At 37.7% G+C, this 13,449-nt stretch overlaps 1 protein-coding gene across 11 annotated transcripts in view; it reads left to right on the forward strand.

Moving 5' to 3' along the window:
• Abi3bp (ABI family member 3 binding protein) overlaps positions 1-13,449 on the forward strand; it is a 235,960-nt gene that overhangs the window by 152,292 nt on the left and 70,219 nt on the right. For 7 of the 11 annotated variants that reach the window (XM_047564816.1, XM_047564821.1, XM_047564817.1 and 4 more), the window contains exons 25-34: positions 190-249; positions 1,060-1,149; positions 2,450-2,482; positions 4,965-5,024; positions 5,846-5,929; positions 7,637-7,696; positions 9,510-9,569; positions 10,393-10,476; positions 11,902-11,946; positions 12,710-12,793. The exons of 1 other annotated variant lie outside the window; for it this stretch is intronic. In XM_047564816.1, the coding sequence (XP_047420772.1) occupies positions 190-249; positions 1,060-1,149; positions 2,450-2,482; positions 4,965-5,024; positions 5,846-5,929; positions 7,637-7,696; positions 9,510-9,569; positions 10,393-10,476; positions 11,902-11,946; positions 12,710-12,793 (660 nt within the window). The remainder of the gene's footprint in view (positions 1-189; positions 250-1,059; positions 1,150-2,449; positions 2,483-4,964; positions 5,025-5,845; positions 5,930-7,636; positions 7,697-9,509; positions 9,570-10,392; positions 10,477-11,901; positions 11,947-12,709; positions 12,794-13,449) is intronic. 3 more of the 11 variants (XM_047564819.1, XM_047564820.1, XM_047564826.1) reach the window with 3 other exon arrangements.

The following is a 13,449-nucleotide window of genomic DNA, read 5'->3' on the forward strand; positions in this document are numbered from 1 at the left end:
TATACAGAGTACAAAAGGTATGCTTGTTTTTAAGATAAAGTATGGTCAGTTATTGAAGATAGCAAATATATTTGCCCAGAGTTAAGAAATGATTTTCAAACATGATAAGGTTAAGAAGATTCATTTTCAAGATTTTTTCTTTGTCTCTTTTTCTTAATCTCCATTGTTTATTGTATTACTTTTGTTCAGCTACTACCACAGATATTGAACCTATAATTCTGAAAACTGAGGCTCCTGTGACAACATTAGGTAATGGCCTTTTCTGTCTTTAGTACAAGTATTTTCTGCTCATAATCTCTCTCTCTCTCTCTCTCTCTCTCTCTCTCTCTCTCTCTCTCTGGGCCAAGGGTTTTTTGTTTGTTTGTTTGTTTGTTTTGTTTTTTTCCTCTCTCATAAGGTTTTCTTGTCATCCTCTCTTGTCATTCAACTATTGTCCTCAGTTTCAACATTTTGAAAGCACTTAAAATACATGACTTGGTTATAAGCCTGTAAGCAGCAAGTGCCAAGAATCTCTCTCTCATATTGCCAGCTTATCAGTGCTTTATAGAATCTGTGTGTCTGCTTAAATAGTATTCTTTGTTAAAGCTGAATTTTAGGAGTGCCTGCCCTTTCAGCATCGATTATTATTCTGGGGGTATCTGGATTTCTGTTCTTTCAGAATATGCTGGATATTTATTATGTACCAATGATTTTTATGAAAAGAAATGTGCTTATTCTAATAATTTTTAATGGATTATATGCCTAAACAATGTAATTTCTAAGTATAATCTTCTGAAAGCAGGTAAACTTGGGTCCAAAACCCTGATACCAATGACTAACAACATAGTTTTCAGAATAGTAAAATAATGTTACATAGTTTATGTTTCTCAAAAGAATTATCAGTAGACCAAAAAAAAAGTTTTTGCATAAAGATGACCAGAAGAAACTTCCAAACCAAAGAGACAAATTTTTCTCAAGACTCAAGAAAATCTAGGAAGTTTATAGAAATCCTAGAATCCTGTGTAATTCTTTCTTTAGTTTCTGGAGTCATGACTATAATAACCAGTTTCCTTTCTTTAGCTCCAAAAAAACCACAGCGAGCAAGAACTCGTCGTCCTCGTCCCAAACAAAAAACCACTCCAAGTCCAAAAATACCTCAGACTAAACCAGGTAAATAATATATGGTTCCTGGTCCCTATGGAACCCCTTTGGATGTGGCACTGTGGTGGCAGTTGAACGTACTACTTAGTGTTACCTCCGTGACCCTTAAGGGTGAAGACCCAAGTCACAGAAATCAGCTGCTACCAGCACAGTGCTCTGGCTGCTTAATACTCCTGGTACCTGAGTATTTTCGTTTTCTGACATTCAGTTACATTTTCCTTTTTTAATTCTGGCTCAGTACAACTCATCTAGTTAGGAGTCTAGTCAGCATGTTTAATTTGAGGAGCCACAGGTTTTATTAAAGTTCACATTAGCATCTGTGAGGGATAGTTTAGAAATAACAAATGACCAGTTGAGAAAGGAAGCTGCTCTTGTTAAGATATAAGGAATGTGGAGAAAAAGCAAATATTTATTAAATTTTATCCACTATCAAGCACATAGTTAATTCTTAGAGAAGCAAAGAATCCGTGGGCTGATGTGAATAATGGGGAGTAACTGGAATCTTGAAGTTTGTAGAATTTGTAGATTGTTAGCAGGATGGGCAGCAATCATATAAACAGAGGGAAGAGGATGCTGTATTCGGGTGATGGTAGAAGGACAGGAGTTAGAAGTGCAACCTGACAATGAGAAAGGCAGGTTCTGCTTAGCTGGACAGCCATGCTCTTTTGAGAGGGCACTCAAAGAGGACCTTGAATGCCCCTTTAGTGACTGGATGTGAGCCAACTGGCATACTCTCCTGTCCTTCAGGGTCAGGTCTTTTCTGTCCTGGTAACAGAGATGCACTAACAAGTTCCATTGACTTAATGACCCTCTATATCTAGCTCTTTGCTTGCCTTTGTTTTGACAAAGGTCTTGGTCTTTTTCCAAAGTGATCTCTTAACAAACAAGAGCATTGGTTCTTTGGATATTCATCACTTGCATCTGTTTAAATACATCAACAATTGCATTTATTATGACCTAGGATTTTGTTTTCTAATCTACAGTATTATAAATTATAGGTTCACATTCTTTGCTCATAAGCATTAAATAGATCCCTAAATAGTTTTCTAAAAAAGGTTTTTCATTATCAGATAATATAGAAACAAGCAAAATTGCTATTTCACCTTGTAGAGATCCTAAGGATATAACTATGTTATATACAAATGTCTATGGACCCTCGCTTAAGAATTTTTAAAATCTTCCTTTATAAAAAGGATATAAAACCAAAGCTCAAGCAGTAAAGTTCATTTTTAGGAGAATTGGATGGTTTTTTTTCTCATGTGTTTAATATTTTCTTTTTTAAATTGCTTTGGATCACTCCTTGTACCAGACTTTGGACTTGTGACTCCTGGGCCATCTTTAGGTAATGTTTCTTTATCTTCAGCAACTGCTTTTTCTTCTCTGTTGAACTTTGCTGTGGTATTCAGTAGATGATGGTGCCACCCTCTATTATCATCCTATGACAGTATTCATCCTAAAGTATTGAAGGCTGTCTTGTTTTTTAATAGAAAAACAGCCTGGACTTAATTCAAGGCAGTTATCAGCTGCATGTCCTATCCTGAAATTGCATCATGTGGGTTGGAGTCTGAACAATACTAACAGCTTGTTAGAGCCAATATCCAAATATGATTCCCCATATGCCCCTCATTGAACCACTAATGCAGTATCGATGATGATACCAGGAAAGTTCTTTAAGCAACTTTCTATATTTCAGGTTTTATATACTCATTTTTGGCTTTGTTGATGTTTCAGTGACTTTCATACATTTACTCTAGTAAATTGGCAGGTGAAAAGTTTGTCTAGACCTAGTCCTCTTAAGTTATAAGTGAACACATAGGGTTGATTTGAACATCCTTCATACCATTAGAGTTGAGCAGTGATTTGCAACTAGTTCTGGGTTGGAGATACTTTCAAGAAAATAATGATAGTTACTAATCTTCATTTCTTGAACATAATCATATGTGTAATTTCTGTCTCTGGAGAATTCTCAATTATCAAAGAAAATCTGTTAATATACTAAAGGAGAAAATTTCAATACAAAGTGACAGAGTTTTCTGAACTCAAACTCTTAAGACAAGTTTTAGAAAACTTAGAGCCATGTTATACCATCCTCATCACAGTTAATGGAAACATCAGCACCCGATTCATCCTAAATTTTCTTCCATCAGCTTTAATAACCTGTCATCCACATCCTAAAACTAAAATCATGCCCTATGCAGAAGTACCTCTGAAAAGATTGGGTAAATATGTGGTGTGGTTTTAAGAATCTATGCAGCCTACCCAGTTAGGACCCTGCATTCTAAGCACATGTGATATATTGGGACATGCACTATATATCTCTTCAGAGTAGAAGCTACTGATTAATGAGGACAGTGTGAGATGGCTAAATACTTCATGCATGCTTCTTGGGACATCTCCTTTATTACCATCTTGTTCCTGTTTCTTATGAATTGGTTCTGTTCTTGTCTGAAAGGTAAACCTTGCTCAGTATAGTATTAATCTGCATGCTAGCATTAACAGTTCAAATCAACTACTCGTATTAAGTCCTTTATAATTCACCCAAACCATATCAGCTCATACAAGAGAAGTTACAGGTATGTTTTATTTCCCAGTTCATTTGCACCATAGTAGGAAACAAAAGCTGTTCCTTTGTAAACAGAAAGTAACATAAGACAACATTTTCATGCAAACATAACATAATTTTTTGAATGGTATAAATGGTACGTGCTAGGAGAAGAGTAAACATTTTGAAGAGGAAAATATTGAGGATAATTAGGAATGAATCACAGAATTTGAATGAATGGAAGGATGAGAGAATAAAGGAAGACAAACAGGTAACGTGTGGAAGCTGGCTCCCCAGCAGGTTAACTTATTGATGTTCTCCTGTTAAATGGGCCTGTGGGATGAATTAAGCCAGAGGGGCTGAAGCTGATCCACTGTGCTTCAGTAATTTCTGCTTCAGCACAGGACTGTGCTTTTCTGTTCATAGAACTGAAGATAACCAGCCTACTTGTAACAAAAGCTGAGATCGTTCTTCATCTTATTCACAAAGGACTTAGTGTAATCTCAGCTTCCTTTGGATGTTACTGTGTGTGTGGTGGACAAAGCCTAGGTTGACCCCAATAATTCTCTTCTCCTGGAGTTAACGCCTTTTTATAATCCATTCTGTCTTCCTTCTCTTAGTCTCTCCTCCTCCTCACCCTGCCTCCCTGTCTTTCTCTCTCCTGTGCCAGCATGGTAGACACACAGGGAGTCATATTCTAATCACTTTTGCCTTTTCCTGTTAGAAGCAAGCCACAGAATCAACATACACCCAAGGGGAGGAAAATACACAAAAGGTGTTAAGACCTAGACAAGAATTATTGGGAATCACCATAGAGTTGGGCTACTATTCTATACCAGTGTTCAAATATATGAATTGTTTATTACATCTGTCATTATTGGTTACAGCAGAAAGTCGGTGCTGTTTTGGTTTTAGCTTCTACAAAAGTGCTTGTTGTCTTTGCCACATTTTTCTAAAAATTAATCAGATTTTCTAGTATATCAGTGTTCAAGTTAGTTCAAATCAAATATTTAACCAAGAGCAAGATTTAAAGTTGACCTCAGGGATCTGCTCAGCAGAGTCCAAATGCTATGACTGGTTATCTTCTGAATCAAATGAGTGTGCCCAAGTTTGGAGAAATACTCTAACGAAAAAACCTTTTGTTTTCTCTTGAGTTCAGAATATTAAAAATTAATATTTTTGTAGCCTTAGAAATTTTATTTTTACTGGTAAGATGAATATTTTTTTTAACATTACATGCATTCACAAGGTCTCTTTGGTTTCTTTTGTCACTTTTGATCAGTTCCTGCCACGATCCTTGAACCGGTTATTCTTAGGACTAAGGCTCCAGGGACAACACTAGGTAATGACATGTCATGTTCCTCAGCATCTGCATTTCCTACCCATTCAGCACCATCATAACCACAGCTTCTCCTCCTTCACAAGGCTTCTGCACCATCCCCTGTCATTCAATCACCTAACACATTGGAGGTTATTAGAACAGTATCTGGTCTTTAAGAGAGCCAAGCATGAATTTAGTTTGGTATATATATATATGCAGTGCACCATCTTTGAATTAGTGTCTCTGCTCCCATGTAACATTTTAATCACATTCTTTGCTGTTGAGTGGCAAATACAATCAATAGTAGAGGGGGAGGGAAGGTGGTTGACATCTATGTCTCATCTAGGTTTAGTGAATTGGCACAGCTATTATAGTGTGATGGTTTTTTTATAGATCTGAATTCACTTGTTTTTATTATGGGCATGATTTTGTGTTTGTTTTACCACTTTAGGTTATGATACATCTTGTTTCAGTAAGGAGTAATATAGAAAAGATGTCCAAGACTAGTGAATTTAAATTATAAGTATAATCATTAGTATGAAATCATACTAAACCTATGTCACCCCAACCATAACTTAGCAATGTTTTGGAGCTCTTTTGAATTCAGGAATCTCTATGAGAACCCCCTTTGAAATAGCCTTGATGTATCAACTCATGTTTCTGCATGATTTTTGTTTTGCAGAGAAATATAAATGATATAAAGATGTAGATTATCAAAATAGGGGCATATGTTTCAAACTCAAAAATATCTCCTGAAACTCGGGATATGATAACAAGCATAATCCTGGACACAGCTTTTGGAAACCAAAACACTGCATTAACCTGAGGTTTTCTCCCTTCAGCTCCCAAAGTACCTCAACGAACACGCCGTCCTCGTCCCAAACCTAAAACTACACGGAGTCCTGAAGCACCTCAGACAGAACTGGGTAAATGTGTAGGTCCTGGTTAAGGAATGCTAACCACCTGAGCCTGTCCTTGTGGAGATGATGAGGCCAGGCGATGAGGAATAGAATGGGGAGATGGTGTGGGAACCCAGTTACTTGTGCTCTGTGGACTAGAATCTTCTTTCTTTTGCCTATTTAATTTCTCACTCAATTCTGCTCATCTTGTAAATATCAAGTGCATAGTCCACTGAACCAGTTCAAGAACAAATGTATATTTGTGCCATTGGGAGGTTATTTCTTAGTAACTATAAAGTCTTATGAGTGATCGTAATCATCTAGGCAGCATTGGCAAATGAAGATACTTCAGATTGTTGGAGTTACATTGTCTGATGCATAGTCCTCTTCTTTTTTCTGTTTTTCTTCCCAACCATTTACAAACAGAAAAAAGTCATTCTTAGGGGAAAATCATCCTGGGGGAAGGATAATGTAGACGTTCAGAAGAGAAAGGAACATATGGGAGCCAGGGAGGCAGAGTGTTTCTTATCAGCAGAGGCCGTCGGTTTTCCAGGGATTGGTCAAAATATTCCATTCAGATTGTGATAGCTAGATGGCCCCATAGGACCAGTGGAGAAATTTTGAGTTTGGATTACATCCAAGAACCCACACCATGGGACTTTCTCTGGGTGTTGGACAGAGGGATGTCCCGTTGTACTATACAATGGCTGCACCTTATCCTGCCCTCCTGACTACTCAAACTGGACAGAGTTCATGGTTCTTTCTGGAGATGAGTTTCCAATAGGATGGGTTGGTCTATGTATTAGTCAGCTTTGCATCATCATAACAAAATACTCAGCATAGGCTCCTTGTAAAGAAGGGGTTTATCTAACCCACAGATTTGGGCACTCAGGGTCCAAACAGCAGAGTCTAGGTTGTGGCGAGGGCTGGTTCTTGGCTGCATCACCTCCTGGCACAGACAGCAATGGCAGGTGCTTATGAAGGAGTGAGTGATCATGTCTCAGGAGGGGCCAAGCTTGTTCCTTTCATAATGATCCTCTTCTTTTTTGGTGGGGGGGGGTAACCAGGGATTGAACTCAGGGACACTCTACCTCTGAGTCACACCCCCAGCCCTTTTTTGTATTTTATTTAGAGACAGGGTCTCACTGAATTGCTTTGTGCCTTTCTTTTGCTGAGGCTGACTTTGAACTCTCAATCCTCCTGCCGCAGCCTCCTCCCAAGTCACTGGGATTACAGGCATGTACCACCCGCACTCTGCTGTATAATGATCCTCTTTTGAGAAATTCAAGGGGCTGTCCCAGAACTACACAGAATGGTGCAAACTTTCTGGCACCCCCAATGACCTAAGGACCTGAAACTAAGCTCCAACGGTGTCACCCTGGAGACCAAGCTTTTAAATCACAGCGGACCCTTGGGGAACACAAACCAGTTTCAAACCATGGCAGTTGGCTTTGGTATATTAGTTAGATTCAGATCATCAAAGAATGAGAAAAGTGTCAAAGCAATTTACATAGCCATTATCTAAATACAGAATCAATGGCAATCCCTCCTAAGAGAGAAACTGGCGTCGACAGCAGGGACACAGTGTTCCCTCCACTCAAGTTAACTGTGTTTCTTGGTGCTTGCAACATGTTGTTATCCTGGTAGAATTCTCTCTGAATTGAGCGTTCTGAATTTTTATAAATTTTAATGTTTTATTGGGTTTTTGTTGTTGTTCTTGTTATTTTCATCCAGTTCCTACCACAGTCTTTGAACCAATTACACCTGTAAAAGAGGCCCCAGGAGCAGAATTCGGTAATGCCACTCTCTGACCTTTACCAAGTGCTTTCTTTGCTCATTGTCAAACTCATTGTATGTAACTCTAGATACCTTTTTCCTTACACGTGAGTTGAATAGGCATAAAACAATTTCCTTTTGTTTGTAAGAAAACCATGCAGGAATTTAGTTTGGGATATCATCCTGCCTTGTAACTTACTTAAAAACATTTCCCCATCACTTTGTTTTTGGCTAACCAGAATTCTTTATGAAGGTAAATTTCATATCTGATTAAGTGAGTATCTGGCTCTGGGTCTATGCAAACCAAGTTATGATAGAGAAGTTTATAAATCCTTTGTATTTCTCCCTTTGATTCTGGCTATTTTTCCTATATGTTAGTATTTGGGTAATATGTTTTAGTGAATTGAATAACACAATATGATCAAGGTTTATAAGTTTAAATAATGAATTTGATCCTTAGTGTTAATCTGACTCCTCTTCCTCTCCACTAAAGTTTAAATGATTCTCAACTATTTTAATCCAGGCAAGGAACTCTAGAAGGATGTGATTAAAAACAAAAATATCCATCTTGACTTTCTGAATTAATAACTTCATTATGTATGTGAATTTTGCCCCCAAAATATCTTCAACATTAAAGGACAATACAGTAATAGAGTAAGGGACAAAACTTTTGTACTAGAAAAAATACATTTCCTGAAACTTGAGAAAATTCATCAAGCTTTGTAATACTCAAAGATATTTTTTAAACTCTGTACTCTGAAGAACCTAAGTTTTAAAATAACTAAAGGTTATCTCTTTCTACCTCCAACAATATCCTAAAGGACACAAACTTACAACCACTCCAAGTCCATATGCCTGGGAAGTCACCAGATAAATAAAGGGTTCTGGGTTTCAGGAGCCTGGGAGTCAGTCTCTGGTTGAAAATAAAAACTCACAGATCCCTTAGTGAGGGAATCCTAGAAACCTGTTATCCCCTGCGGTTTGGCAAGGAATTTATGATTGGAAAAGACAACACAAAACCTTTCCCCTAACTCAGAGTGATAGGAAAGATGTCAATCTTTTTAGTCTGTAGACTAGTTGAATCATTTTTAATTATTGCATAATGGCTGCTTGGATATTTCAGAACCCTTTTTTTTTTTTCAGTCATAATTTGATTAAAGCTGGTAGGTATTCTATCTATTTAGCATCCAAGAAAGTATGAGTTAGTTTTTCACATGTTTCTTGAGACTGGTTAGAAACATATTTAAGAATATGGGTAAAAATGTCATTTGCCTCTAGTGCTAAACAAAACCAAAGGTGATGACTATCTTGTGAGATGGAGACCTACCTACAGTTTGGCCAGCCTGGACAGAATGATCATACTTTGAGTTAGCTAAGTAGGTCTGCCATGCCAAAGTACTGCACAGTGGGTGGCTTGAACAACAGAAGCCAATTTTTTCACAGTTCTGGAGGATAGAAGTCCAAGATCAAGTTGTTGGCAGGCTACCTTCTTGCTTTGACCTTACAAGGCCTTTTGTTTATGGGCATGTAATCCTGGTGTCTCCTTGACTTCTGAAAAGGATATTGGTCAGAATGGATTAGAATATCACACTTACAACCCCATTTAACTCTGGCTCCCTATTTAAAGGTTCTGTCTCCAAATATAGTGACACTGGAGGTTAGGGCTTCAGCATATGAATGTGGGGGGCACACACAATCCAGTCCATAACACCCTTCAGCCAGACACTCTAAAATCATGCATTCTAGAGGCAGTATTACACTGAAAAGGCTCATTTTGAAGCGTATGTTGTGGCTCTTCATACATTTTTCAAATGTTATTTTGTTGCTTCAGTTCCCGTTACAGACCTTGAACCTGTTACTTTTACAACTGAGACCCCTGGGACAACACTAGGTAACAACCTGTGCATTTGCCAAGCTTTTGCTGCTCTTGTGCAGTCCACTCAATGTCCATCCCTGTGACGTGGCTTTTCTACCTTCGAGATGGCAGCCATCATCTTCTGCTGCCATTCAACCACTTCTACGCTCTGAAGAGTTTGAAGCCTCTTAAAAACAAGTTTCCTATTGTTTTTATGAGAGCTGGCACAAGCTTAGTGCAAACCTTTATCTTCCATGTGGCACATTTAAAATTGTCATGTTGTCTTGCACTTCACCTAATGTTCTGTAGTCAAACTGGGTTTTAAACAAATTGAGATCTATTTCTTCTCTAGGCTGATCAGCAATAACAACTACTCTAATGCTCCTTTGCACATTTAAGTTTCTAAAATTTTTAAAAATTCTTTGCATGGTGTGTTTGTTTCTTTGTTGGTACTTTAAGTAATGATATATTTTATTACTAATTTGACACATAGGAAATTACCCAAATTTGAAATCTTCATCTCTTCATTAATGTGACACTGATTTCTCCTTCCCTTTCATTAAACACTCCTTTTCAATCATTTGACCCCAAGTGAGGAAGTTCTATGACTTTCTCAATATTAGTACTATTCTTCACGCCTTGAGTAAGAAACTCAACTGTGTATGAGTTTCCTCCAAAGCACTATCAATGACAAAAAGAAGACACATAGGTATAAAAAGAATTACAGAGTAACTTGTCAAAAGTAACTTGTCAATTTCTTTGTCAGAAATTTAGAAAATCTGACAAGTTTTGGAAAAATCCTCTCCTCAGTATCCAGAATTATAAGATCTAGAGTGACATAAGGCTTTTCTTCCTTCAGCACCCAAAATATCACAGAGAACCCGGCGTCCACGACCCAGGCCCAAAACCACACCAAGCTCTCAAGTGCCTCAGACAAAACCGGGTAAATCTGTCATTACTTGGGTTAAGGGTGAGCCCTGGCAGCCTGTTCCAGTGGGGACTCAAAGCAACCAATTCCAGGAAGTAATAGCTCTTGTTCTCCCTGAGTGTGAGGTCTTGAGCCCTCAGAATAACATCTCTGCCCAGTTTGCAAGGAGAATGTGACTGGGTGAGACCCAGCTGGTGCCAGAAAACCTTGTTCTTTCTATGTGACACTATTCTTCCAAATTACACATTTAGTATATTTCTTACTATCAAATGGCATTCAAGTTATTGTTTAGTTCAAGTAAATAAATCGTGTAAGTCCCTTGCATGTTTCTATTCTTACATCGTCAACTATGGGTGATACGCTACCTGTAGATTTACTTTTAAAGTGACAGAATTATAGATGTCATTGCATGATGCAAACATAAAGCAATGATCTGGCAAAGGAAAAGATCCAGGTTGGATAGACTTGTACCTTGGACCCACTGCAGAATTTGGATCAGTAGGGGAAAGAAAGAACCAAAGCCAAAGGCTTAGACATATGTGGAGGTCAGCCAGAAAGGCAGCTGGTCCAGATGGACTACCTTGAGATGGCCAGAATAAGGTTGTTGAAGATGCTACATTTGGAAGGATCCATCAGGCTGGTTGAAAGAGGATTTGATTTGGGAACTTATATAGGATACAGACATCTACAATCTTTAATTTCTGCTTTTTGTGGACTTAACACAGACAGATTTTCTGGGCACTATACATTGGTGACTATCCTTATTTTGCTGTCTCATATGTCATGGTTTGGAGAGAGGTTTCAGACTCTTTCCAAAGATGAGTTCTTGTCAAGGTTAATATAGGCCACTTTGCCAGTTAACTTTTTTATGTTTCAAACATATGAACTCTATTTTGCAACTCTGTTTACTTAAATATAGTAGGTACTCGTGTTCAGCTCCAGTGGAAGTACAGAGAAATTATGTCGGTAAACAATTTAAGTATATATTAAGTAAATGCATTAAAGTATTTTCAAGTGAAGAGTTTTCCATATAAGAATTCATTAAATACCTAGAAGAATTTCATGCTGACCTCTTTAAGATTCTCAAAGTGGCTAAAAAACTAAGCCAGGGCTGATTTTATGGCTCAGTGGTAGAGTGCTTGCCTAGCGCATGCGAGGCACTGGGTTTGATCCTCGGCACCACATAAAAATAAATAAGTAAAAATAAAGGTGTCCACCTATAACTAAAAAAATAAATTAAAAAAACTAAGCCTAAGACCAAACATGACTAAGTCTTCAAAGAACAAGTTTATATTCTTTCCCTCACTTAAGAAGTTAATTACTTTTCTTTTTTTCCTTAGAAGAATTCATATGCTTATAAGATTGGATGTGAATGTTCTAATTTGTTATAACTGTTATATATTTTTAAATCTTTTTTGTTTATTGTGTTATTTTGGTCAGTTCCTGCCATAGCCCTTGAACCTGAGGCCCCACAAACAACATTAGGTAATGTGAATACATGGTAATAACAATATCATTCTTTGTGGTCATTCATTATATTCTTCTAAAAATTAGGAAGGCTCTTAAATTATATGTTGTGTTTAAGAGAACCATTGTGCACAAACCTGCTTTAGATCATTTATTTGCCATGTAACCTCCTTGAAATTGTCATGTCATTCTGTTTTGTTGAAGCAGTGTTTGTGTTAATGCTCTGCTTTGAACATACCACAGGTCTTGGCCTGCCCACCCTCATCCCCAGACAGATAAACCTATTCACAACTCTCATAGGACCCGGAAGATTCATTGCAAGTTTACATTGCAATCTTTCTTTTATTTTTCTATTTGTATATGATTTTATTGTCTTTTTCTATTTAAGCAATACTATATTCTTATTTTAATAGTTACATAGAAAATATGTCAAAGATTGAAAAATCCAATCACAGATTTAGTGGGATTGTCCCTCATTTTCCATTCAAATTTAACAATCGTTCCTAAACATTTTGGTGCCAGTCGAGATGCCCTATGAAACTTTGTAGTTACTAGTCTTTATTCATTCAATTAAAAGATGAATTTGTCTTCAAAGAATTTCTTACTGTAACAGAAGATTTATTATAAGTACATGTGTATTTATTTGCCCCTTGAGGCAGAAATCTAAAAAGGCAAATATCTAACTCTAACCAGCTTTAAAGTCTAGAGTCATATTTTCTCCTTGAATAGCTCCCACAATCATAGATAATGTATGTAGTAACCCCAAAATTTCTTCCTTCAGCTCCCAAAACATCACAATGGATAACTCATCCACATCCCAAACCAAAATCCATGCCAACTCCTGAAGCACCTGAGTCCAAACCAGGTAAACCATGTATTCCTGGTTTAAAGTCTCAACCGCCTGACTGAGTAGGGTCTCAAGTAAGCTCAGTAGTTGGGAGGAAGAGTACCCCCTTTGAGAGTGAGGATGCAATGCATGGGCAGCAGCAGTTTCCGCTGTAGAGATATTCAGAGGACCACAGCTGGGGGAGAGCTGTGGGGCCACCGATTGCCTTGAGCCTCCTATGTGCAGTCTTCCCTCTCTGTGCATTTTAAATACTTCCATTTACCTTTTGAAAATAAATCTTTAGACATATTCAGTTCAAATAAAAAAAAAACATCGATTGCCTTTGGTATCCTCCAAATCCTATGCATATTTTGAGGTGTACACCAAAATAGATGTGTTTTGGTCCTCAAACCAGAAAGAGAGCTAAGAATAGAAGCCATTCCCTTATAAATAAGATAGAAAATGGCATTAGGCAGTGGCTATGCAAACACAAGGTTGATTTTGTGGTGCTACCAATAAGATATGCAGGTACATAAATATGTGAACAGGGATTTAAGATTAAGGGGTGGATTCTTGAAATCACCATAGGACATGGATAAGCAGAAGGGTAGAGGGAATAAAATCAGAAAGAGGAGACGAAAGTGGAGACCAACCAGAAGAGTGCAACTGAAATACTGGTGCAGGGCATGTCTTCA

This window comes from Sciurus carolinensis, chromosome 9, assembly GCF_902686445.1.
Source record: "Sciurus carolinensis chromosome 9, mSciCar1.2, whole genome shotgun sequence".
NCBI lineage: Eukaryota > Metazoa > Chordata > Mammalia > Rodentia > Sciuridae > Sciurus > Sciurus carolinensis.